Source organism: Rhinoderma darwinii, chromosome 1 (genome assembly GCF_050947455.1).
Source record: "Rhinoderma darwinii isolate aRhiDar2 chromosome 1, aRhiDar2.hap1, whole genome shotgun sequence".
Lineage (NCBI taxonomy): Eukaryota > Metazoa > Chordata > Amphibia > Anura > Rhinodermatidae > Rhinoderma > Rhinoderma darwinii.
In genome coordinates this window covers 592,038,008-592,063,986 of record NC_134687.1, presented here as the reverse complement: position 1 = coordinate 592,063,986, position 25,979 = coordinate 592,038,008, and the positions used below count along the sequence as shown (strand labels likewise).

The 25,979-nt window shown below is 42.0% G+C and overlaps 1 protein-coding gene across 1 annotated transcript in view; it reads right to left on the bottom strand.

The window, feature by feature from the left end:
• The window catches only part of LOC142662133 (phospholipid-transporting ATPase ID-like), a 165,723-nt gene that overhangs the window by 43,372 nt on the left and 96,372 nt on the right, over positions 1-25,979 (bottom strand). The window contains exons 4-9 of the mRNA XM_075840116.1: positions 9,655-9,768; positions 7,867-7,965; positions 7,494-7,555; positions 6,568-6,640; positions 3,528-3,598; positions 404-486 (exon numbers count right to left, since the gene is read on the bottom strand). Coding sequence (XP_075696231.1) covers positions 404-486; positions 3,528-3,598; positions 6,568-6,640; positions 7,494-7,555; positions 7,867-7,965; positions 9,655-9,768 — 502 coding nt within the window. The remainder of the gene's footprint in view (positions 1-403; positions 487-3,527; positions 3,599-6,567; positions 6,641-7,493; positions 7,556-7,866; positions 7,966-9,654; positions 9,769-25,979) is intronic.

The following is a 25,979-nucleotide window of genomic DNA, read 5'->3' as shown; positions in this document are numbered from 1 at the left end:
TTATTCTTCACATATAATAAAATATTTTATTAAATGAATATAAAACAGTTCAGATTAATAAAATAATTTAGGTATTAGAGTACTGATGTCAATGAGGCACATCTGACACAGACATCAGGACTGCTGCTACAAGCAACCTGTCTGCTGATTTCGGTTGGCCTGGCTTTTAACAAAGGGCTGCAAAACAATGTAAAGTTACCGGTGGGGACAAAATGTGATGTCGCCATGTGACTCTACATATTGAATATAATATGTGGCTCTAACCTACAGGGGCATAGCTATGGGGCTAATGTGACATGTGTCCTGGATGCCAACAAGCCTTTGCCAGGATATTTAGTTACAGAAATGGAGGCAAAAACTGAACATTTGCCTGGGTAAAGAAAGTCTAGCTAGGTGGACATACCATCAAACTGCGAGAGTTCTGTCAGATTCTCTCCAAGGTCTCCTGTTATCGTAAGGGCCTGCTTCACCTTCAGATTAGTTTCTCTGGAAGAAGACACATAAAATAAGGGGAATATGTGGTCAAGAAAAGGACCGTTATCTACAGGAAAATTAAAGTGTGACTCCACGTAAAAAACTGCAAATTCAGCTCAGTTATTGAACTCTATACTATCTAGGTATTTTAGGAAAGCTTAGGTACTACTATAATACTGCCACACATGAAGTAAATAATAATTTTTAAAATACTAAACTTGGTGGACCAGACCATAACTACTATAATACTGCCCCTATGTACAAGAATATAACTACTATAATACTGCTTCTAATGTACAAGAATATAACTAATATAATACCGCCCCTATATACAAGAATATAACTAATATAATACCGCCCCCTATATACAAGAATATAACTACTATAATACTACTTCCTATATACAAGAATATAACTACTATAATACTGCCCCTATGTATAAGAATATAACTACTATAATACTGCCCTCTATGTGCAACAATATAACTACTATAATACTGCCCACTATGTACAGGAATATAACTACTATAATACTGTCCCTTATGTACAAGAATATAACTACTATAATACTGCCTCCTATGTACAAGAATATAACTACTATAATACTGCCCCCTATGTATAAGAATATAACTACTATAATACTGCCCTCTATGTACAACAATATAACTACTATAATACTGCCCACTATGTACAAGAATATAACTACTATAATACTGCTCCCTATGTACAAGAATAGAACTACTATAATACTGCCCCCTATATACAAGAATATAACTACTATAATACTGTCCCTTATGTACAAGAATAGAACTATTATAATACTGTCCCTATGTACAAGAATATAACTACCATAATACTGCCACCTATGTACAAGAATAGAACTACTATAATACTGCCCCCTATGTACAAGAATATAACTACTATAATACTGCACCCTATGTACAAGAATATAACTACTATAATACTGCTCCTATGTACAAGAATATAACTACTATAATACTGTTCCCTATGTACAGGAATATAACTACTATAATACTGCATCCTATGTACAAGAATATAACTACTATAATACTACCCCCTATGTACAAGAATATAACTACTATAATACTGCATCCTATGTACAAGTATATAACTACTATAATACTGCCTCCTCTGTACAAGAATATAACTACTATAATACTGCCCCCTATGTACAAGAATATAAGTACTATAATACTGCTTCTAATGTACAAGAATATAACTAATATAATACCGCCCCCTATATACAAAAATATAACTACTATAATACTACTTCCTATATACAAGAATATAACTACTATAATACTGCCCCTATGTATAAGAATATAACTACTATAATACTGCCCTCTATGTACAACAATATAACTACTATAATACTGCCCACTACGTACAGGAATATAACTACTATAATACTGTCCCTTATGTACAAGAATATAACTACTATAATACTGCCTCCTATGTACAAGAATATAACTACTATAATACTGCCCCCTATGTATAAGGATATAACTACTATAATACTGCCCTCTATATACAACAATATAACTACTATAATACTGCCCACTATGTACAAGAATATAACTACTATAATACTGCTCCCTATGTACAAGAATAGAACTACTATAATACTGCCCCTATATACAAGAATATAACTACTATAATACTGTCCCTTATGTACAAGAATAGAACTACTATAATACTGCCCCTATGTACAAGAATAGAACTACCATAATACTGCCACCTATGTACAAGAATAGAACTACTATAATACTGCCCCCTATGTACAAGAATATAACTACTATAATACTGCACCCTATGTACAAGAATATAACTACTATAATACTGCTCCTATGTACAAGAATATAACTACTATAATACTGTTCCCTATGTACAGGAATATAACTACTATAATACTGCATCCTATGTACAAGAATATAACTACTATAATACTACCCCCTATGTACAAGAATATAACTACTATAATACTGCATCCTATGTACAAGTATATAACTACTATAATACTGCCTTCTCTGTACAAGAATATAACTACTATAATACTGCCCCCTATGTACAAGAATATAACTACTATAATACTGCTCCTATGTACAAGAATATAACTACTATAATACTGTTCCCCATGTACAAGAATATAACTACTATAATACTGCCCCTATATACAAGAATATAACTACTATAATACTGCCTCCTATGTACAAGAATATAACTACTATAATACTGCCTCCTTTGTACAAGAATATAACTACTATAATACTGCCCGCTATATACAAGAATATAACTACTATAATACTGCCCCCTATGTACAAGAATATAACTACTATAATACTGCCTCCTATGTACAAGAATATAACTACTATAATACTGCCCCCTATATACAAGAATATAACTACTATAATACTGCCTCCTTTGTACAAGAATATAACTACTATAATACTGCTCCCTATGTACATGAATATAACTACTATAATACTGCCTCCTATATACAAGAATATAACTACTATAATACTGCTCCTATGTACAAGAATATAACTACTATAATACTGCCTCCTATATACAAGAATATAACTACTATAATACTGAAACCTATGGAGAAAAACATAACTACTATAATACTCCCTTCTATTGTCAAGAATATAACTACTATAATACTGCCTCCTATGTACAAGAATATAACTACTATAATACTGCCCCCTATATACAAGAATATAACTACTATAATACTGCCTCCTTTGTACAAGAATATAACTACTATAATACTGCTCCCTATGTACATGAATATAACTACTATAATACTGCCTCCTATATACAAGAATATAACTACTATAATACTGCTCCTATGTACAAGAATATAACTACTATAATACTGCCTCCTATATACAAGAATATAACTACTATAATACTGAAACCTATGGAGAAAAACATAACTACTATAATACTCCCTTCTATTGTCAAGAATATAACTACTATAATACTGCAACGACCATTATTAATGTCAGCTATTAGAAGGAAGTACTTACCCGTCCAGCTCAGCTGTCTCGATGTATACCAGGCTGTTGGGTTCGCTGCTGGAAAGTAACAGCAGATCTGCCTAAACGCAAGAGAGCAGTGAGACTCCTCCATGCTGGGACAAGGGACATTACACAGGAGACGCAAATTCTACTTATAGCTCTTATCTCTGTATATTATATTTAGAGACTGGACCTGTCAACATCAGAAGACTTGAGGCCCTTTTACATGGGCCAATTATCGGACAAACGAGCGTTCGTTTGCTCATTCATTCAGCTGATTGTATCGTTTTAAATGCCAAAAATATTATCGTTGTCGGCAGCACATCTCCCTGTGTAAATCGGAGTAACGAGCGCTCGTCCCCATACTAGCTCCTTGTGAAAGGAGTACTGATCGATCTGTCTCGTTGATTAGCGCCCGTTTACACAGCCCACGTCGACCCGTGTAATATGCAAAACGGGACAGACAGGATGTGCCTCAGGCAGGAGTGGCCTGGAGAGGGACCAATCGCAATCATGGTTACAAAGTAACAAAATGTAGTCCTGATATCAGATAATCCAATATAGAAGTGGAAGATGTAATGGACATAAGCATTTAAAAGGTTCCTCATTTACTGATATTTTATGTTAAGATTAGTGTATTGTGCTGCATAGTAATTTTTATGCTTTTTGGCTGCGTATTTTCCAGCAAAATCTCAACTCTTTATTTAATATATTCATCTAATACCAATATCACCTGTTGTGCCCTGTTTCTACCAGATTAGCAGAATTGTACTGACTATCTAGGTATAATGTAGATTAGATACATATATACAGTATTTACCATGGGAAATACTCTTATTAAAGAGGAACTTCAGACAATTCTAAAAATTCAATGACCAACAAACTTCCAGCAACGTAAAGCTGGATTCACATATACAGTATTTGGTGCAGAAGGAAACGTACAAATGAACGACTTATACTTCTTTATTTTGTATCGACTCCTGTGTATGGCTAAAAATAACTGCACCAAAAACTGCATTACAAATAAATGCGTGAATCCATTAGGGTAAGGCCACACGGTGCGTTTTTGATGCGGTTTTGTTGCGTTTGAAAACCACATGCGGTTAACTGCATGTGTTTTTTGTCTCTTTAATGCTGCAGTTCTATTGCGTTTTTAAAGGAAATAATTGATGGACATAGTTTTCACCGGTGTTGAGGTTTGTTAGGTGCTTCCTGTATATAGTTCATTACAATGAATTGCAGAACAGTTACCAAAAACGCAAGCAGTTCAGCAACAACTTTAGCAGCGCGGTCATTAACCGCATGCGGTCGGACATTATGAAGATGCAGTCAACCGCACAAAAAACACATTGTAATAGAATAGCAGCCGTCTGTCCATAACACAAATCTCACCATTGACTTCTATTGAAACATGACTTGCTGCCGTTTAAAAACGCAACATAAATGCACCGTGATCGCACCGTGTGGCCTTACCCTCATTCTTCTATCGAGACCATTGAGGTCAGTGATTAGAGACTGGAGGGGAGGGTAACTACATACTCTGGACCTCAAAGAAGGATATACCTAAAGTTAGAGTTGCTCTTTAGTATTTTTCTCTTTAAGTAATATTAAAGTGTAGCTAAACGTTTGACAAACTTCTGACATGTCAGAAGTTTGGATTGGTGGGGGTCCAAGCACTGAGACCCCCAGCAATCACTAGAACAAAGCAGCTGAAGTGCTCATGTGATCTCTCAGCCGCTTCGTGTCTGTTCGGCTATTTCCGGAAATAAATGTATCAGTGTACGGACTCTATAGAAAGTCTATGAGCCCGTACTCCGATACATCGGCTTTCTGGAAAAAGCCGGACACAAAGCGGCTGAGCGCTCACACGAGCACTTCAGCTGATTCGTTCTAGAGATTGGTGGAGGTCTCAGTGCTCGGACCCCCACCAATCCAAACTTCTGACATGTCTCTATGACATGTCAGAAGTTTGTCAAACGTTTAGCTACACTTTAAGCATTGACTACATTTATGTTTGTGTCCTTTTCCTGTAATAACAACTGAAAAACGTTTAGTAATTTTGTATTATATCCACTGTTGGACACATTTTTACAGTTCTCATATAAAATAAATCTGCATAAAAAGTTGTGTTACATTGTATCATTACTTTTCTTGTACTGCTCCTAAATTGCATTCTTTATTATACTCCAGACATGCAGTCACAATTCTGCTGGTTGTTATGGGACCCCCCCCAAACAAAAAAAACATAGCTTAGATCCTATAATGCAGGGGACATTTATTTTTCCTACATCAGATATGTGGTGTAAAACCAACAATTACCAAAATGAAGATCGCCATATTGCTCTCTGTGCAGAAACTGAACATGCAGTGAACTCTGGAAGATTTCAGCTCTGCAGAATTGTCAATGTAGTTCTGGACTATAATAAGGCTGTAACTCCAGATTAATACCTGATCCGTAACGTATGATGATTAGGCTAGATTCACACGAGCGTGGGGACACTCAGACGTGACGTTTTTCATGTCCGAGGTGACCCCCTGTGGGTCTCATTTTCACAGATCCCCATAGACTTGAGCCTATGGAGGGATCCGTGAAAACGGAACAAAATAAGAGAAGTTCTATTTTTCAAGGGACCCTTCACACGGTCCGTTGAAACAACGGCCGTGTGAACGGCCCCATTGGAAAACATGCGTCCGTGTGACGCCCATCACACGGACGTATTCAACTGTCGTGTGAATAAGGCCTTATAAAGTGACTCAACTGCTGATTGCTGCTGGAACTTCCCGCTATGAGAAGTGGAGAGAGAGCTAGTGTAGGGACACAGAGCTCTTCATATGGCTGCTATAGTGTGCAGAGACCTGACAGTCGCCCCCATCCAAATTATGCAGATGAGTTAATTTTTCTTTTGCTCTGGAAACCTCAAAGTTGTTGCATTACATGAAAAACTACTAATATGCAGTAGCGAATATGGAGTTTGCATTAAAATATTAACTTTCTTAGTTTAATAATAAATTATAGAAATACCTATAATATATAAAGCATTAAACATACCGTCACAAAGTTGTTATTTTCCAGTTTTATGATGTCGCCCACCTGCACTTTCATCCATTTCTCATTTGTAAATCTAAAGGAGAAACTAAATAAGTGACATGAAACATGCAAAGCTGCAATCACTGATGACTGGAGCTCCACCGAGAAGATCATCCTATCAAATTTTACTTGATTGAGACATTTCCATTCAATAGTTTTTGCAAAATAACATTATTATAGGGGTTGTCCCATGATTAAATATGACATTTCTGTTGGATCAGGCAAAACACAATTTTGCTATTGGAATAATTTATAAAAAAAAATATTTATTGCTAGATATTGCTGTTACACACTTGTTATGGCTCCCCCTGGTGTTCTTTTTATTCCCTTTCAGAATGTCCATCTAATGTGTCCTGTGCTGGTGGTCACACATGCTCAGTAGCACCGCCTGGATTCTCTCGTACATGGGCAGTGGAGTGATTCTGGTTTTTGTGAATGCCAGCCAATAAGAATTAGCGTGCTGCAAGCGTCTTCTTACCAGCACTGAAATCATTAGATGGATGTTCTGAGAGGGAATCAAGATACCAGGGGGCGCCATACCAAGTATGTAACTGCAATATCTATACACAGGAGCTCTGTCCTCCTCAATGCTTTACACTGCTGCTTTGCTTATTCTGAGTGGCTAAACAAGCTCAGCAGGAAGTAATGGAGAGCTTATTTCCATTACAACCAGGACAGAATGATGATACACTACAAGCAACTCAACCACCAGTGAGAAAAGGAAGATTGACTACCGCACATAGACTGAAGGGGAGGAGCCTCAATAAGGGGAAGAACCGGGCAGGCTTAAGACTGCAGTGCATGCTGGGTAATCTACTTTTATGCATATGTTACTACACAAATGTCACCAAATGTTAAAATGGCAATAACAGTTTGTGGCCACTTACCCTCCTTTACTAAGTACTTGGACTGTCCGATTATTCACCTGATTGTCACTTTTGTGGCGATACTGAAACAAAGAGAAATTTGTGTAGAAATACAGGGGGGAAAAAAACAATCTCAACCAAGTTTTGTTAACCCCCTCCCCCTCTGTCTAGACAATTCTGCCCCAATTTTCACATAGCAGTAATTGCATGAACATATCCCAATTCCTTCATAGAATATAAGGAGGGTTAATTATCAGACAATCTGAAATAGAACATTGAATTTTTTGGGATTGGGTTTTACCATTTCATATTAACCTTATCACTATAATTAATATATTCATAATACATTAGAATTTGCAGTCATTTATATGATGAGACTCTGGTGGTATCTTACAAAGTCATCAGTGGCATCTTTAACAGCGGACACAGTCAGCACCAATACCAATGGGACTACTGTAGTAAACCACGACAGGGAAGACACTTGAGGAATGAGCTGAGAAGAAAAAACAACAGATTTATTTCACTCCTGTAAGGCACGTCATGTCTCACATCCACTTATTTAATTTTGTTTTTTCACTGTGTTTGTCACGTTTGTCACATGATTTTTGGATGCGGTGCCCTTCTGAGACCCTTCCAAGGTCTAGGGGGAAAATGTGTGGCCTTCTGGTTCCTTTTTCCCCTGCGACCCGTCCTCCCTTCTTCGGAGGGGAGGTGCAACCAGATGCAGGCTCCAAGGTGGATACTGGGGTGGCCGCCCAGGTAGAAGCCTTGGAGTGTTGTTGGGTGTCCCTAAGCTTCGGCAAGGGGGGATCATTGATCCTCGATCACCTAGGCCTATGGTTTGGAGGGTCGCGGAATGGTTATGAGGGGCCCCTCTCTTTTAAGAGAAGGGCTGCGATAGACCCGATCCTTGTGCACTTTCTGTGTGGCACCTCTGCACTTTTTATGCACTTGGGTGAGAAAAAGCACGGCTCGGGCTTTCAATAAAAAAAAAAAATTAAAAAGAAGGTACATCATGTCTTATACTCCGATCACATCCAAATCAGTGACATTCCTGCCAGAGAGAAACACATAACTCTTTTGAAGCCCATCATAGTGAGAAGTGGCCCATCACTAAATGGCTTCCTCTGTTGCCATGGCACTGTCACAGCGGATACCCACAGCTGCCAATAGGGGGAGCTCAGTTCATACAGTTTTTTTAGAGCTCACATTGAGTTCATTACTAGCTGTATAACTGCGTTTGAAATGAGCTCCCCCTAGTGGTTGCTGCAGGAAGCTAGAATTATTTTACTAATCAAGTCACGAAAACAGAACTCCACGATACATATACAGTATATCATAAAATTAAAGCTAAAATGAAATGTTGAACATTAACTGTAGTAAAGGTATAGTACATTGGCAGAGCTTTCAGCGGGTAGTGAGGCTCATTCTGAATTTTGTTATGGGGCCCTATGATTTTTGTATATATCCTTGTCCAAAATTGCATTTATATTTCTATTGGTTGCCATTTGGAATCAGTCAATAATATCCTGACATACCTCTGACAGCTTAGCTGAAATGCCATGATTCATTGCCCTTTGATGTCATTTTTTTCTGCATTTCTTAATGTCTGGCGTAAACAAATTTTATAAAAGGGAGCCCAACAGCGGGTGATTTGTACCGTATTCTGAACCAGTTGGGGAAAAATAGTGATATGTCAGATCCTGCAAGCTGAGGAAATCAGCAAGATTCTAGATGCAGCTCTGGATGTGACTGGAGTATATGACACCATCTAATTAAAGATCAGTAAAAGAGAGGTAAAGCAAAGTATTTACAAAATTACTCATCATTATATGTAAGTTAGAACAGTAAAATTATGTGGAGGTTTTATACAAGGCTCTATATGCTCTTTAACAGCGGCATTGGGGGCAATTTTTTTAAGAATGGCATTTCATATGCTAGTCTTCATATGAAAGTGCTGAAGTAAGTGGCCCCGCCCCTTTAGCTAAGCTCCAGCCATTTATTTTAAAAAATAGTGGCGTGAACAGCTCAAACGAGAAAAAAGTCGACTTTTGTGCCGTTTGCAATTTTTCTACGCCAGAAAACTGGCATAGCACTAGTAATAAATTCCCCACATTGTGATTACATATCAGAATAGTGATCGGAGGTTATTGAGAATAATAAATAATAGACATCTGTTCACCTGCAGGATGAGGAGGAAGACGAAATAGGCGTTGGCCACTCGCTGGAACTGCTCAAAGAGGTTGAGCGGCAGGAAGGTGAATACATTGTATTTGGAGGTCTTGATTGAATTGGTCTGGATAAAAAAAGAAAAGAAAAAAGGAGACTGTTCATTATTTTGAAACAAACCTTTCTAAAATAGATCTTAGACAAACCGTCCAGGACTGAATCCTGAATCCTTTCTTCCATCGTTGATTGACAAATGTCATACTAGGACTGTCAGAAAGATCGGTGGTTCAGTTGTCAGCACTATTACTTTGCAGAACTGGGGTTCTGGTTTCGAATCCGACCAAGAACAACATCTGCATTGAGTTTTTATGTACTCCACATGTTTGCGTAGAATCCCTGCCACACTCCAAAAATATAACGATGGGTTAATTTATTCTTTTAAAATTGGCCCTAGTGTGTCTAACATCAGAACATTAAACTGTGAGCCCATTGTAGCAGGATCTCTGTATGGCGCTGAGGGACAGGGAATAAATTCCCAAATAGAGATTTAGCTTGGATTTCTTTCTTTGCAGGTAACTGAACGTCACTATAATAATAATAAATCCAGAATATATTTTGAAGAGACACTAAAGTTACATTCCTCTTCATCCATAAGTGTTCCCACCCCTCCGCCTGGCTTATTCTGGTTTGGCCCTGGTTCAGAGGCAGCTTTCTGTAGCAGAAACCTTCCACCCTGCTCTGTCTGCAATAGAGACCAAGTACGCTTCAGCCCCGCCCTAGAGAGATCCAGAATGTCAAGTATAAAATTCTCCACTACCACATTGCCGGAAAATCTTGCAGACTGATAGCGGGTGACGGGTTAAACTACAGCAGGGGTTAGCTGGGATGGCGGTCGGGGATGCATGTGCCCCCTGACCCTATGCTCCACTTCTTAAAGACCAGAAAGTAACGCCCCAAATATTGTGGCTAGTTAGTATATTTGAGATCCATACAGATCTATAAACTAAACGCTCCATACATCCAAACAAACACTGTCATTTCCCAACCACCATGAAACATAAGTTTTTCTATACACGTTTTTCAAGATCTCTGCTTATGTCATTAAATGGAAACCTTCCATGTTTACTTCCAAAGAATGAAAGTCTGTTCTGTCAAGTGCTGCTCACACAGGTTCAAGGCTCGTTACAGTTACACAGTATAATTCTCAGAGCGGTGTCTTGTAATGAGCCTGACACCTATGTTATGATCACATGACCAGGAAAGAAATTCATCTCCTCTAAATAAAATAATAAAGGTTCCAATTCAAGAACAGCAATAAGAGATCTTGAAAAATATATGCTAAAATTGTATAACTTTTCATGGTACTATGAATATGTTTTATTTTCCACCCAGTATGACTGTCCAATCATAGGACTGGGCAGTTGCTTTAATTGTTGTAGAGTAAAACGTTTGGCAATGTTTACACCATACTTTCTTACCTTGTGTTCCTCACCATTTCAAGATCTCTGCTTGCTGTTAATGGGAACATTCTTGTTTATAGAACACAAGAAAATTCAAGGCACCAGAGCTTCTCATAAAACGAAGCATTTATTTGTCATATCGTAATAAGGCAACCTTTTGGCCAGATAAACATCTGCTATTTGTGAACATTCTTGTTTGCATCCAAACAACACAACCGAGCCACTTCTAACAACTGGTGGTTTGTTTGTTTTTTACAATGTATAAAGTCTATGTAGTCCTGATCCTGATGTATTTGGCTTACAAAGGATTGTCTAGAGTACAGTAGTAGCAGTTATAAACACCAATTATAGGCATCAATGAAAGAATCCCTCCAGACCCCCTGTAGATAGCGGCACACAAACCCATGTAGATAGCGCCACACACAGCCCCCTGCAGATAGCGCCACACACAGCCCCCCTGTAGATAGCGCCACACACAGCCCCCTATAGATAGCATCACACACAGACCCCTGTAGATAGTGCCACACACAGCCCTCCCTGTAGATAGCGCCACACACCCCCCTGTAGATAGCATCACACAAATCCCCCTGTAGATAGCATCACACAAATCCCCCTGTAGATAGCGCCACACACAGCCCCCCTGTAGATAGCATCACACACAGACCACTGTAGACAGCACCACACAGACCCCCTGTAGATAGTGCCACACACAGCCCTCCCTGTAGATAGCGCCACACACAGCGCTCCCTGTAGATAGCACCACACAGCCCCCCTGTAGATAGCACCACACAGCCCCCCTGTAGATAGCACCACACAGCCCCCCTGTAGATAGCATCACAGAAATCCCCCTGTAGATAGCGCAACACAGCCCCCCTGTAGATAGCGCCACACAAACCCCCTGTAGATAGCGCCACACAAACCCCCTGTAGATAGCGCCACACAGCCCCCCTGTAGATAGCATCACACACAGCCCCCCTGTAGATAGCATCACACACAGCCCCCCTGTAGATAGTATCACACACAGCCCCCCTGTAGATAGTATCACACATATCCCCCTATAGATAGCATCACACACAGCCCCCCTGTAGATAGCGCCACACAGCCCTCCTCTAGATAGCGCCACACCTAGCCCCCTGTAGGCAGTGTCACACACAGTCCCCTGTAGATAGCATCACACACATCCCCCTGTAGATAGCGCCCCACACATCCCCTGTAGATAGTGTCCCACACATCCCCCTGTAGAAAGCGCCACACACACGGACCCAGTGTAGACAGCGCCACACACACAGCCCCTCTGTAGATAGCATCACACACATCCCCCGTAGACATAGTTACATAGTTAGTACGGCTGAAAAAAGACACATGTCCATCAAGTTCAACCAAGGGAAGGGAAAAGGGAAGGAAAAATTTCTACACATAGGAGCTAATATTTTTTTGTTCTAGGAAATTATCTAACCCTTTTTTAAAGCCATCTACTGTCCCTGCTGTGACCAGCTCCTGCGGTAGGCTATTCCATAAATTCACCGTTCTTACTGTAAAGAAGCCTTGTCGCCTCTGCAGCTTGAACCTTTTTTTCTCCAGACGGAGGGAGTGCCCCCTTGTTTTTTGAGCGGGTTTTACAAGGAACAGGATATCACCATATTTTTTGTATGTGCCATTAATATATTTATATAAGTTAATCATGTCCCCCCTTAGTCGTCTTTTTTCAAGGCTAAATAGGTTTAATTCTTTCAATCTTTCCTCATAACTTAAATTCTCCATGCCCCTTATTAGCTTTGTTGCTCTTCTTTGTATTTTTTCCAACTCCAGGGCATCCTTTCTATGAACTGGAGCCCAGAACTGAACTGCATATTCTAGATGAGGCCTCACTAATGCTTTGTAAAGTGGCAATATTACATCCCTGTCCCGTGAGTCCATGCCTCTTTTAATACACGACAATATCCTGCTGGCCTTTGAAGCAGCTGATTGACACTGCATGCTGTTATTGAGTTTATGATTTACAAGTACACCCAGATCCTTCTCAACAAGTGAATCCGCCAGTGTAGCGCCCCCTAGGACATATGATGCATGCAGGTTGTTGGTACCCAGATGCATAACTTTACATTTATCTACATTAAACTTCATCTGCCAAGTGGACGCCCAAACACTTAGTTTGTTTAAATCTGCCTGTAATTCATGAACATCTTCCATAGTCTGAACTATATTACATAGCTTGGTGTCATCTGCAAAAATAGAAATAGTGCTATTAATCCCATCCTCTATATCATTAATAAAAAAGTTGAATAATAGTGGTCCCAGCACTGAACCCTGGGGTACACCACTTATAACCGGTGACCATTCAGAGAAGGAATCATTGACCACAACTCTCTGGATACGGTCCTTGAGCCAATTCTCAATCCAATTACAAACTATATTTTCTAAACCTATAGTCCTTAATTTACCCATTAGGCGTCTATGGGGGACAGTGTCAAATGCCTTTGCAAAGTCCAAAAACACTAAATCCACAGCGGCCCCTCTGTCTAGACTTCTGCTCACCTCTTCATAAAAACAGATTAGGTTAGTTTGACAACTTCTGTCCTTAGTAAAACCGTGCTGGCTGTCACTTATAATGCTATTTATTGTCACATAATCCTGTATATAGTCCCTCAATAGCCCCTCAAACATTTTCCCCACGATGGATGTTAAGCTTACTGGTCTATAATTACCCGGGGAAGACCTAGAGCCCTTTTTGAAAATAGGCACCACATTTGCCCTGCGCCAGTCCCTTGGCACTATACCAGTCACTAGAGATTCTCTGAATATTATGAAAAGGGGGACAGAAATAACTGAACTAAGCTCTTTAAGAACTCTAGGGTGTAACCCATCTGGTCCCGGGGCCTTGTGCACATTTATTTTATTTAATTTAGCTTGGACCATATCTACATTCATCCAATTCAGTATATCAACTGATATATTAACAGCACTGGCACCGGCTACATCAGCTGCTCTTTCTTCTGTTGTATATACAGAGCTAAAGAACCCATTTAGTAACTCTGCCTTCTCTTGATCCCCTGTGATCAACTCCCCATTACCATTATCTAGGGGTCCTACATGTTCAGACCTTGGCTTTTTTGCATTTATATGCTTGAAGAATTTGTATTTTTGAATTTGTATTTTTTAAATGCCCTTTTTTTGTCATGTATTGCCCCTTTCACAGAAGGTGTAAGCCATGTGGGGTTTAATTTGAGTCGTTTATACTTATTACCTGTAGGAATAAATTTTGCACTATAATAACTCAAAGTAGATTTGAAAATCTCCCATTTATCATTTGTTCCATTATTTGACATTAGTTCTTCCCAGTCTATATCCTGAATTGCAGCCTTCATCCTGGGGAAATTGGCTTTCTTAAAATTAAATGTTTTTGCCCTCCCAGCCTGCGTTTATTTTTTACAGTATAGGTAAAATGTAACTATATTGTGATCACTGTTACCGAGGTTTTCACGAACATTGACATTCCCAACAAGATCTGCATTATTAGAAATGACCAGATCCAACAGAGCTTCACCTCTAGTCGGGTCTTCCACAAACTGGCCCATAAAATTTTCCTGCAACAGGTTGAGGAAATGTCTCCCCTTTGCAGTTGAAGCCGAACCATGACACCAATTAATATCCCGGAAATTAAAATCTCCCATTATCACTACAGTACCCGCCTGTGCAGCCCGCTCCATCTGTTTATATAGCTGAACTTCCATCTCCTCAGTTATATTGGGGGGTCTATAGATTACACCAAAAGTAATTTTTTCAGTGTTTACCTCCCTTTCTAGTTCCACCCACAAGGTTTCAACCTCCTCACAGTCTTCACCCACTATTGTCTCTTTCACACTCGCCTTCATATCACTTCTCACATACAGACATACACCACCACCTTTCCTATTTGTCCTGTCTTTACGAAAAAGTGTAAAACCCTGTAGATTTACAGCCCAGTCATGTGAAGAGTCCAGCCATGTTTCAGCAACACCAACTATATCTATATTTTCTTCCAGTATCAAGGCCTCCAGCTCCCCCATTTTGCTTGCTAGACTTCTGGCATTTGTGAACATACACTTTAACTTGCCTGTCAGTTTTTCACTTTTATTATCAGAAATGTGATTTGACATTAATCGGTCCTTTTTATTTACACTGATGTTTTGTAACGAAAGGATCTCCTTATCTTGTTGTCTAGTCCTCTCCCCACATTCTGTTTCTCCCCCACCAATATAGTCTGACCCCTCTCTAACCTGGCTACCCCTTTTTTTTCTACATTGACCTCCCTCCTCAGCCCTAGTTTAAATACTCCGCCACCCCAGCTAGAATTCTCTCCCCCAGCACAGCGGACCCCCTTCCATTTAGGTGCAAATCATCTGCAGAATACAGTTTGTACCCCAATGAAAAGTCAGCCCAGTGCTCTAGGAACCCAAAGCCTTCTCCTCTACACCAAGACTTCAGCCATGCATTTAACTCCCTAAGCTCCCGCTGTCTTTCCTGTGATGCGCATGGCACAGGCAGTATTCCTGAGAATACAACCTTGGAGGTCCTTCCCTTCAGCTTGTAGCCTAGTTCTTTAAAATTATTCTTAAGGCTCCTCCACCTACCATTTATTCTGTCGTTGGTACCGACATGGACCACGACAGCTGGATCATCACCAGCCCCTCCCAGCAATTTGTCCACCCGTTCCACCACATGCCGAACCCTGGCACCAGGGAGACAGCAAACCATTCGGTTGAGGTGACAGCATCACACAAAGCCCCCTTGTAGATAGCGTCACACACATCCCCCTGTAGATAGCGTCACACACAGCCCCCCTGTAGATAGTGCCACACAGCCCCCCTCTAGATAGCGCCACACCTAGCCCCCTGTAGGCAGTGTCACACACAGTCCCCTGTAGACAGCACCACACACAGCCCCCCTGTAGACAGCATCACACACCCCCATAGATAGATCCACACCCCCCTGTAGATAGTGCCACACTCTGCCCCCTGTAGATAGTGCCACCCCCCCATAGATAGCATCACACAAACCCTCTTGTAGGCAGCATCACATAGTCCCCTGTAGAATAACACACAACCCCCTGTAGATCGCATCACACACAACCCCCTGTAGATATTACCACACAACCCCTGTAGATAGCATCACTCACGCTCCCTGTAGACAGCGCCACACACAGCCACCCCGTAGATAACATCACACACAGTCCCCTGTAGACAGCGCCACACACAGCCCCCTTTAGATATTACCACCCAGCCCCCTGTAGATAGGATCACCCCCCCCCCTGTAGATCGCGTCACACACAGCCCCCTGTAGATAGTGCCACACCCCACTGTAGATAGCATCACACCCCCGTGTAGATAGCGTCAGACACAGCCCCCTTTAGACAGCGCCATAAACAGGCCTCCTGTAGATAACATCACACAGCCCCCTGTAGATAACATCACACAGCCCCCTGTAGATAACACCACACAGCCCCCTGTAGATAACATCACACAGCCCCCTGTAGATAACATTACACAGCCCCTGTAGATAACATCACACAGCCCCCTGTAGATAACATCACACAGCTCCCTGTAGATAACATCACACAGCCCCCTGTAGATAACATCACACACACAGCCCCCTGTAGATAACATCACACACAGCCCCCTGTAGATAACATCACACACACAGCCCCCTGTAGATAACATCACACACACAGCCCCCTGTAAATAACATCACACACACAGCTCCCTGTAGATAACATCACACACACAGCCTCCTGTAGATATCATCACACACAGCCCCCTGTAGATAACATCACACACAGCCCCCTGTAGATAGCATCACACACAGCCCCCTGTAGATAACATCACACAGCCCCCTGTAGATAACATCACACAGCCCCCTGTAGATAACATCACACAGCCCCCTGTAGATAACATCACACAGCCCCCTGTAGAGAGCGTCAGACACAGAACCCCTGTAGATAGCGTCACACACTGCCCCCTGTAGATAGTGTCACACATTGCCCCCTGTAAATAACATCACACACACAGCCCCCTGTAAATAACATCACACACACAGCCCCCTGTAAATAACATCACACACACAGCCCCCTGTAAATAACATCACACACACAGCCCCCTGTAGATAACATCACACACATCACCCTGTAGATAGCATCACACACAGCCCCCTGTAGATAACATCACACAGCCCCCTGTAGATAACATCACACACAGCCCCCTGTAGATAACATCACACACAGCCCCCTGTAGATAACATCACACACACAACCCCCTGTAGATAACATCACACACACAGCCCCCTGTAAATAGCATCACACACACAACCCCCTGTAAATAACATCACACACACAGCCCCCTGTAGATAACATCACACACAGGCCCCTGTAGATAACGTCACACACATCACCCTGTAGATAGCATCACACACAGCCCCCTGTAAATAACATCACACAGCCCCCTGTAGATAGCGCCACATCCCCCTGTAGAGAGCGTCAGACACAGAACCCCTGTAGATAGCGTCACACACTGCCTCCTGTAGATAGCGTCACACACTGCCCCCTGTAGATAGTGTCACACACTGCCCCCTGTAGATAACGTCACACACACAGCCCCCTGTAAATAACATCACACACACAGCCCCCTGTAGATAACATCACACACAGGCCCCTGTAGATAGCGTCACACACAGGCCCCTGTAGATAGCATCACACACAGCCCCATGTAGACAACGCCACACAGCCCCCTGTAGATAGCGCCACATCCCCTTGTAGAGAGCGTCAGACACAGAACTCCTGTAGATATTACCACACACCCCCTGTAGATAGCATCACTCACGCTCCCTGTAGACAGCGCCACACACAGCCACCCCGTAGATAACATCACACACAGTCCCCTGTAGACAGTGCCACACACAGCCCCCTTTAGATATTACCACCCAGCCCCCTGTAGATAGGATCACCCCCCCCCCCCCCGTAGATAGCATCACACACAGCCCCCTGTAGATAGTGCCACACCCCCCGTGTAGATAGCGTCAGACACAGCCCCCTTTAGACAGCGCCATAAACAGGCCTCCTGTAGATAATATCACACAGCCCCCTGTAGATAACATCACACAGCCCCCTGTAGATAACACCACACAGCCCCCTGTAGATAACACCACACAGCCCCCTGTAGATAACACCACACAGCCCCCTGTAGATAACACCACACAGCCCCCTGTAGATAACACCACACAGCCCCCTGTAGATAACACCACACAGCCCCCTGTAGATAACACCACACAGCCCCCTGTAGATAACATCACACAGCCCCCTGTAGATATCACACAGCCCCCTGTAGATAACATCACACAGCCCCCTGTAGATAACATCACACACACAGCCCCCTGTGGATAACATCACACACACAGCCCCCTGTAGATAACATCACACACATCACCCTGTAGATAGCATCACACACAGCCCCCTGTAGACAGCGCCACACACAGCCCCCTGTAAATAACATCACACACAGGGCCCTGTAGATAACATCACACACATCACCCTGTAGATAGCATCACACACAGCCCCCTGTAGACAGCGCCACACACAGCCCCCTGTAGATAACATCACACAGCCCCCTGTAGATAACATCACACAGCCCCCTGTAGATAACATCACACAGCCCCCTGTAGATAACATCACACAGCCCCCTGTAGATAACATCACACAGCCCCCTGTAGATAGCGCCACATCCCCCTGTAGAGAGCGTCAGACAAAGAACCCCTGTAGATAGCGTCACACACTGCCCCCTGTAGATAGCGTCACACACTGCCCCCTGTAGTTATCACACACACAGCCCCCTGTAAATAACAACATCACACACACAGCCCCCTGTAAATAACAACATCACACACACAGCCCCCTGTAAATAACATCACACACACAGCCCCCTGTAAATAACATCACACACACAGCCCCCTGTAGATAACATCACACACAGGCCCCTGTAGATAACATCCCACACATCACCCTGTAGATAGCATCACACACAGCCCCCTGTAGACAGCGCCACACACAGCCCCCTGTAGATAACATCACACAGCCCCCTGTAGATAGTGCCACATCCCCCTGTAGAGAGCGTCAGACACAGAACCCCTGTAGATAGCGTCACACACTGCCCCCTGTAGATAGCGTCACACACTGCCCCCTGTAGATAACATCACACACACAGCCCCCTGTAAATAACATCACACACACAGCCCCCTGTAAATAACATCACACACACAGCCCCCTGTAGATCTGTAGATAACATCACACAGCCCCCTGTAGATAACATCACACAGCCCCCTGTAGATAGCGCCACATCCCACTGTAGAGAGCGTCAGACACAGAACCCCTGTAGATAGCGTCACACACTGCCCCCTGTAGATAGCGTCACACACTGCCCCCTGTAGTTAACATCACACACACAGCCCCCTGTAAATAACATCACACACACAGCCCCCTGTAAATAACATCACACACACAGCCCCCTGTAGATAACATCACACACAGGCCCCTGTAGATAACATCACACACATCACCCTGTAGATAGCATCACACACAGCCCCCTGTAGACAGCGCCACACACAGCCCCCTGTAGATAACATCACACAGCCCCCTGTAGATAGCGCCACATCCCCCTGTAGAGAGCGTCAGACACAGAACCCCTGTAGATAGCGTCACACACTGCCCCCTGTAGATAGCGTCACACACTGCCCCCTGTATATAACATCACACACACAGCCCCCTGTAAATAACATCACACACATTCCCCTGTAGACAACAAGCAGAGATCTTGTAAACCATGAGGAATTAATACAAAATTTTTGGGGGAAAATTGTATAACTTTTAATTATACAAAAAATAAGATTAATGCGGTGAAACATGACAACCCCTTTAAACACAGGGCATTTATACTTAGCCCTTTGTTATGTTGTGACGAGGTTTAATACCACACAATAAAGGTCCTTTAACACAGAAATACAGATTGCTTAAACGAGTGCCGACAGGAAGATGCCTGTTTACAAGAGCGCATGTACTGCAGGTCTGCTGCCGACAAATGACCATTTTTAGGTCTACATAAAGATTAGATCAACATGCAACCAATTATTGTAAGGAATTATTGTTATACATGTTTACACTGGGCAACGGTTCAGCAATTTTAGATTTATGCTAATTTGTTTCTTAATAGATAACTGGGCGTGTTTTTACTTTTTACCAACTGGGCGTTGTACAGAGGAGTGTATGACGCTGACCAATCAGTGTCCTACACTTCTCATTGTTCCAGCCCAGCGTTATCCACAGCACAGTGTGATTGTTAGGCTGGATTCACACGAGCACATTACGTCCGTAATGGACGGAACGTATTTCGGCCGCAAGTCCCGGACCGAACACACTGCAGGGAGCCGGGCTCCTAGCATCATAGTTATGTACGATGCTAGGAGTCCCTGCCTCTCCATGGAACTACTGTCCCGTACTGAAAACATGATCACAGTACGGGACAGTTATCCCGCAGCGAGGCAGGGACTCCTAGCGTCGTACATAACTATGATGCTAGGAGCCCGGCTCCGTGCAGTGTGTTCGGTCCGGGACTTGCGGCCGAAAAAAGGTTCCGTCCATTACGGACGTTAATGTGCTCGTGTGAATCCAGCCTAACAGTGTGATTGTGCAGTGAAAGAAGCTGGGCTGGAACAATGAGAAGTGTATGACGCTGATTGGTCACTGATTGGTCAGCGTCAGACACTTCTCTTTACAACGCCCAGTTTGTAAAAAGTAAAAACACGCCCAGTTGTCTATTTATTCTTCTATTTCTAGGAGGAATAACAGAGGAACAGCACAACGCAACGTTTTAAGAAGATGCTCCAGAACTTTTATTTAATTTGAAATGCAATTATTTAGTAAGACGGACATGTCAGGAGGGGTGAAGTTTTCACATGGCGGCCATCCCTGCTCACACACCATCTATTTACTGTTAGTCTCCCTGCGCTGATTTTTATAGTTGCAGCTAACATTTACCAATAGTTTCTGCCAAACACCCCAATGACCATCCTATAATTCCCTTTACCACAGCTACAGAGCTCTGTTTTCATTGGCTGTGGATAACGTAGGAGCATCTGTGAGGTTCCCAGAGCTCGGGGTATCCGAGTGTTATTGCTGTTTATATAACATGGATCTCAGAATATTCCACTGGCAGAGAATTACAGGACGCTGCGCTGCGCAATGAGTTATTAGCTGTGCGGGAACAAAGTGGAGACTGCAGGGCTTATTAAAGCTGGAGAGACACCGCTGGATACTATGTGTCTGGTAAATTACTACATGAGGTAAAGAGAAATATTATGCATGGTGTTGGCAAGAAGCTGGATAAAGTGAGAACACAGCTAGGAGCCTATTCAGTTGCATAAAGTAATAAAGTATATTAAATACATAAAAGCAATAGTAAAGTAGGGATGTCACGATACCAGAATTTGGACTTCGATACCGATACTTCGTGTAGTATTGCGATACTCTATACCAAAATGATACTTTTGCCAAGTTCTTCCATTTTCTGATGTGAGGTACGTGGTGTGATGCATTTTGAACCTCCGTATGCCTCACATTAATAGTAATTAAACCCATCATGTTCCTCAGTCATAATGGACAACATTGGGTTAATGTGTGAGGTACATGATGGGGTTAATTACTATTAATGTGAGGCACATGGAGGTTCAACATTTATAAAACCTCGTGCCTCACATTAATAAGTGAAAGAAATCAGTTTTTAAGTTATAACAGCGTAAACATGAATGACGCTATAAATGTGTTATTACGGTCGCGACGATACCGAATATGTGTATATTTTATGTATCGAGACTTATTTTAATGTTTATTGTAATGTGTGCATGTGGCTTTTTTTTCTATTTAACATTACTTAATTTTTTAACTTTTTTATTTCTAAACTTTAATGTACTGGCATATATCTATATGCCAGTACATTAGCCTGTGTACTGATCGTACATAAGCAGTTGTTAGGACATATCTAAGTATGCCCTAACAACAGAAAATATGGTCAGACAGCCCTGGGGTCCTTCAATGGACCCTGGGATGTCTGCCCATATATGGTATGTCCCTCAATCGCATCACAGGGATTTCCTGTGACGCGATCCAAAGGGCATCCCCCCTTCTCATTTCCCCCTGAATGCTGCAGCATTCAGGAGAATAGCGGCGGAGATGAGAAGTTCCTTTGATCTCCGCAGTTAGAACGGGGCTGCGGCTGTGTAATACAGCCATTGCCCCGCTCCTATCAATAAGTGCACGCGCGCTCAGCATGAGGTGATGCGGCCAGTGCTGCACAAATGATCGAAATACATGAAATAACGGTATTGAACTGTTTGAGGGAGCACGGTATCGAAACAGTATCAAAGTTTCGATGCATCGTACATCCCTACAGTAAAGTATATTAAATAAATGTTATGATAAAGTTTATTAAATAAATAAAAGTAATAATAAAGAATAAATAAAAGTAATAACGTATATTAAATAAAAGAATAAATAAAAGTAGTAAACGTATATTAAACAAAAGTAATAGTAAAGAATAAAATTAATAATAAAGTATATTAAATAAATACAAGTAATAGTAAAAGAATAAATAAAAGTAATAAAGTATATTAAATAAAAGTAATAAAAAAGTATATTAAATAAAAGTAATAATAAAGAATATTAAATAAATAAATGTTATAGTAAAGTATAATAAATAAAAGTATTAAAATGTACAGGAAAAGTATTATTATAAATTAAAAATATAAGGCAGAAATATCTTGCAACACACTGCCAATTTTCATGTCATACTTCGGGTAAGGCCCCACGGTGCGGCGTTGTCGCGATTTTGTTGCGTTTGAACACCGCATGCGTTTCTTGTCTGTCTCTGTAATGCTGCAGTTCTATTGCGTTTTTAAAGGAAATAATTGATGGACATAGTTTTCACAGGTGTTGAAGTTTGTTAGGTGCTTCCTGTATATAGTTCATTACAAGGCATTGCAGAACTGTTAACAAAAACGCAAGCAGTTCAGCAACAACTTTGGCAGCGCGGTCATTACTGCATGCGGTCGGACATTATGAAGATGCAGTAAACTGCACAAAAAACACATTGTAATATAATAGCAGCCGTCTGTCCGTAACAAAAAAGTCACCATTGACTTCTATTAAAAAAATGACTTGCTGCAGTTTAAAAACGCAACATAAATGCACCGTGATCGCACCATGTGGCCTTAACCTTCGTGAATATATAAAGCCACAGATGTAAAGATTCACACCAGCTGCATTGCACACGCATCTAATCTCTGTCATCAATCCCGGACAGGTATTTCTGGAATTAGCGGATTACTCCTCGCTCCGTGCACGGTTTAGATGTAACTCAATGCATTAGGGGACTGTGTAAATAAGTAGATAAATAATTGGATAAATAATAATCCTTACACAGAGACGGAGGCCGGAAATAATCCTCTTATAACCCAGCAGTGCACTTCTGATGCCTTTTACTAAAGTAAGCGGCGTCTGTATCCATGGAAACAACTTTGTGTTCATTATTTCTATGGTTGATCAGTGACAACAATGAAGAGCATTTCCCCCTGAAAATAAAATAATGACCTGGAAATTACCGGACTCCTCCTCACACTTTTAATATGGACAACACCTGAATGGAGTTTGTATGTTCTCCCGGTGTTTGCGTGGGTTTCCTCCTAGTACTCCGGCTTCCTCCCACATCCCAAAAACATACCAATAGGGAATTTATATTGTGAGCCCCAATGGGGACAGTAAGTAAGGACCTCTGTAAAGCGCTGCGGAATATGTTGGCGCTATATACGTAACAGAAATAAATAAATATGGCCACCATAAGGCTATGTTCACACAGGGTGGATACGCCGCGCAAAACTACACAGCGTATACGCCCCAGTGCCCGCAGGCAATTCCAGCTTGAAAACCACACCAAATTGTAGTGCAGTTTTTCGACCAATAGGTCTGCTGCGGAAAACAGTGGTAAAAAAAAGAAGCCTATACTTACCCGTAGTCATGGTGACGTGTCCCTCTGACGCACTGCAGCCTGGCCTCTTGGGGTGACGTTTCATCCCATGAGACCACTGCATGTCAATTTATGAAAAAAATTTTGGCCAATTTTTTAGGCAGCGTGTGGATGAGATTTGTTCAAATCTCATCCACTTTGCTGCAACAGTATTATTCATGTAATCCATTGCGGAAAATCTGCAGTATTTATGCTACTTGTAGAACTACCCTTAGGGCATGTTCAGACGTGGCAGGATTTTTCCGCTGAAAATGTTGCTGCAGATTCGTTGCAAATTTGCAGAAACATTTGCATATTTGACAGGTAATTCAGACGTTGCAGATATCACTGTGGACTTGCCACAGATTTCAGCCTTTGCATTGCAAGGGCTGAAATCCAGCGAAAATACGCTGCTTCTCCGTAACATAATGAGCATGCTGCGGAGGGAAAATTCTGCACCGCAGCCTAAATTCCACACAGTTATTTTCTGCAACGTCTGACCTAAGTTAACTAAAAATGTATAGAAACCTATGAAAAAAACGGCTGCTGCAGAATTCCTCTGCGGACTATCCGCAGCGGAATTCAACAGTGATTCAGCCACGTCTGAATGTGCCCTAAGGCTATATTCACACGACAGTGAAAAAAAATGACCATTAACCCCTTCCCGCCATTTCACGTACCGTTACGTCATGGGAGATGGTCTTTTCCCGCAACTCCACATAACTGTACATGAAACAGATGGAGCTGGCACCCTGGGGTATTGGCCAGGACCGGAGCTAGCCTCTGATCCGACCGATTAACCCCTCACATGCTGCGTTCAATAGAGATCGCAGCATGTGAGGAGTTTATAGCCACCGGCACCCCAGCAACGTGATCGCTGGGTTGCCGGTGGCTGCAAAGGCGATCGGAGGGCTAATGCTTACCTCCCGGTCCGCCAGTAAGGGAATCCTCCTATGTCCCATCGTCGGCGGTGCCCAGGAGGCTTCCGGTACCATCGGCAAGATGGTGCCGGCTCAGCTTCCGGCTCAGAAGCTGAGCCAGCGTCATCAGCAGTGGGTGTCCGCTGTATGTTACAGCGGACACCACGATCTATCGCCAGGAACCGTAGCTAGCTCCGATTCCTGGCATTAACCCCTTCGATGCAGCGATCCATTGTGATCGCTGCATCCTAGAGGTTTGTAGAAAATCGGCAGCCTTGCCATGCGATGGCAAGGCTGGCGACTGTTACTATGGCAACAGGAGCCCTAACAATTGACTCCTGTCTGCCATGACGTAAGCTGATTAGGCCCCGCCCAGAGGCGGAGCCTGATCGACTTGCTGTCAGTGAACAACTGACCGTTCCAATACATTGCACTACATAGGTAGTGCAATGTATTAGAACATCAAACAAACAGTTGGACATTCAAGTCCCCTAGTGAGACTAAATAAAAGTGTAAAAAAAAGGTATAAAAGTTGTAAAAAATACAATAAAAGTTTCAAATAATAACACAAAACACAATCGCCCTTTTTCCCTTATCAAGTCATTTATTATTGAAGAAAATAATAAAGCCATACATATTTGGTATCGCTGCGACCGTAACGACCTTAACTATAAAAATATAATGTTATTTATTCCGCACAGTGAACGCCGTAAAAAAAACCTAAAAAATACTGACATAATTGCTATTTTTTGGTCACTTTGTCTTCCAAAAATTTTAATAAAAAGTGAACAAAAAGTCGCATGTACCCAAAAATGGTGTCTATAAAAACTATAACTCGTCTCGCTAAAAACAAGCCCTCATACAGCTCCGTCGACGAAAAAATTA